General features: G+C 34.0%; 2 protein-coding genes across 2 annotated transcripts in view; one reads left to right on the top strand and one right to left on the bottom strand.

Annotated features, from left to right (window-relative positions):
• LOC119585888 (endoplasmin-like) overlaps positions 1-2,099 on the top strand; it is a gene marked incomplete in the record, with an annotated part of 50,039 nt that overhangs the window by 35,304 nt on the left and 12,636 nt on the right.
• On the bottom strand, positions 372-1,647 carry LOC119585887 (probable bifunctional methylenetetrahydrofolate dehydrogenase/cyclohydrolase 2; the record flags this gene model as incomplete). Its single annotated transcript, XM_037934617.1, is given in 2 exon segments — positions 372-1,284; positions 1,414-1,647. Coding segments are annotated over 2 exon segments (350 nt in total), but the record flags the coding sequence as incomplete, so codon positions are not given.

Genomic DNA, 2,099 nt, shown 5'->3' with positions numbered 1-2,099 from the left:
CTACTGGCTTCTAAATATACATATCACACTTTAACCCATTGCCTATGGTGGAATTTGGGGTGTGCTTGGCCTATGTATGGGCAGCTGAGTTGGCTTGCCTGCATGGCCTATTTCGGACATAGCTGGTGCATCCCACTTGCTGCCCTGCAGCAACAGAGGGATATTTCTATTTATATTACTTGTATCCAAATTTCACATATAAGGGCCATCTCCTAAAAAATATCTTATAACCCATGAAAGATAAATAAATATATAATCTCTTAACTGACTGATTATGGATGGCATCTGACCTTACCATCTAGAGAGAGGCCTCCTTTATTATGGAGTGTCTTAGAGTAAATAGTTTTATAAATCTCAAATCACAGCCTTCAACTATTTTATACTTTATTAAAAAGAAATCAGGGGGCAAGCATAAACTACTGACAATTCAAGGAAAAAAAAAAGTGATTATAGGTGGTTTGCACAATCTCCTAACTACCATGTCACCAAGCCTTATTGACTGGTACAAAGAAGTCTGTTATAAGCAATTACAAGTATCAAAGATAAAAAAAATAATCAACAGTAGTAAATTCTTTACTATGGTTTTAATTACAGCTTGCCCTCATAGGTACAAAAATTTGGCAAATCAATTTAAAGTGGAAGCTTCCTTAAGATATAGTTTATCTTGGCTGCCACATTTTAAAGTCTGTATTTAAACAAATATTTATTTTAATTAGCAAAATATACTTTCATTACAAAACTTTACTAATTTACTAAAAAGTAATTTCTCACACCAAGTTGTATCACATCACTCACAAATATGGGCCTTTTCATTAGTTAAAATAACAAAAAATATATAAATAAAAACTGAAAATAAAATTAATAAACAACTAAATAGTTAATTATCAGAAATGGCAAACATTAGATTTATGAAAAATATAATATAAAATTAAGGTAATAAACTGTATACAAAAATTAACTGTTAGTGGGCACAAATGATGAACATTTCCCAGTCATAGAAAAGACGTTTATCACACCTCTTTTAATACTGATATTTAGATCCTTGATTATCAATAATAAACAAGTTCACGGTACCTTTGCAATCACAACATGCCCAGATGTATTCTTATTGAAGATAAAAAAAAAAAATCTACAAGACAACAACTAAATCATAACCCTGTACTTGTTATCAGTATGCTATATGTCTGTCTGCTGCCAAAACGGTATTGCGCATTAGCATAGCAACAGTCATAGGTCCAACACCTCCTGGAACAGGAGTTATGTATGCTGCTTTCTCTGCACAACCTGAGGAAAAGAAAAACCCACGTAAACCATCTATATCTACCAGTTATTTTTAGCATAAGAGACAAGACAAATATTATTTATCACTGTACATTAGCTTCAAGTTGAAATATAAAAGGAGAGGTAACTCACTTTCAAACTCACAGTCACCTACAAGTTTGGCTTTTCCAGAAACAGGGTCTTTGATTCTGTTAATGCCAACATCTAATATTGCACATCCTGGCTTGATCATGTCACCAGTTATGAGACCTGGGAGGCCAGCAGCTGTGACAATTATGTCAGCTGTCTTGACAAACACCTTCAACTGTTCTCGTGGAGTGTAACGATGACAGATGGTTGTTGTGGCATCCATCCCACCATGTGCTCCTATAGATGAATACATTTATATATATAATAAACAATTTAGAAGAAAGATACATCCAAAAGTGAAAAGGAAAAGGGATTGAAAGATGAGCTTACATATGCTCTCCTGCAAAAGTAAACTACTTAAAGTGGGAGACACTACTTACACTAACTCATAATTGCATACACTGTATGATCCATAGCTCAACCTACAGCTTCTATAGGTCCCCACTTCCCACTTTTTGCTCAGGATTATTGGGGGCCTGTAATCATTTGCAGCACTAGAGAGGTCTGAATTAGATCTGTTAGTCACTGACCATAATAAATACCTAATACACAATAAAACAGCAATTTGATGCCTTTACTTCTATTGTTTTTTTTTGCAATTCAAACATTCATCTATAACAAAGTAAAGTAACATACCTAGACGACATGCCACCAATCAACAATCACACAATTATATTTCTCCCAGTAAA

The sequence above is a fragment of the Penaeus monodon genome, chromosome 20 (assembly GCF_015228065.2).
Source record: "Penaeus monodon isolate SGIC_2016 chromosome 20, NSTDA_Pmon_1, whole genome shotgun sequence".
NCBI classification, from domain to species: Eukaryota; Metazoa; Arthropoda; class Malacostraca; order Decapoda; family Penaeidae; genus Penaeus; species Penaeus monodon.
This window is presented reverse-complemented; position numbering and strand designations above follow the sequence as displayed.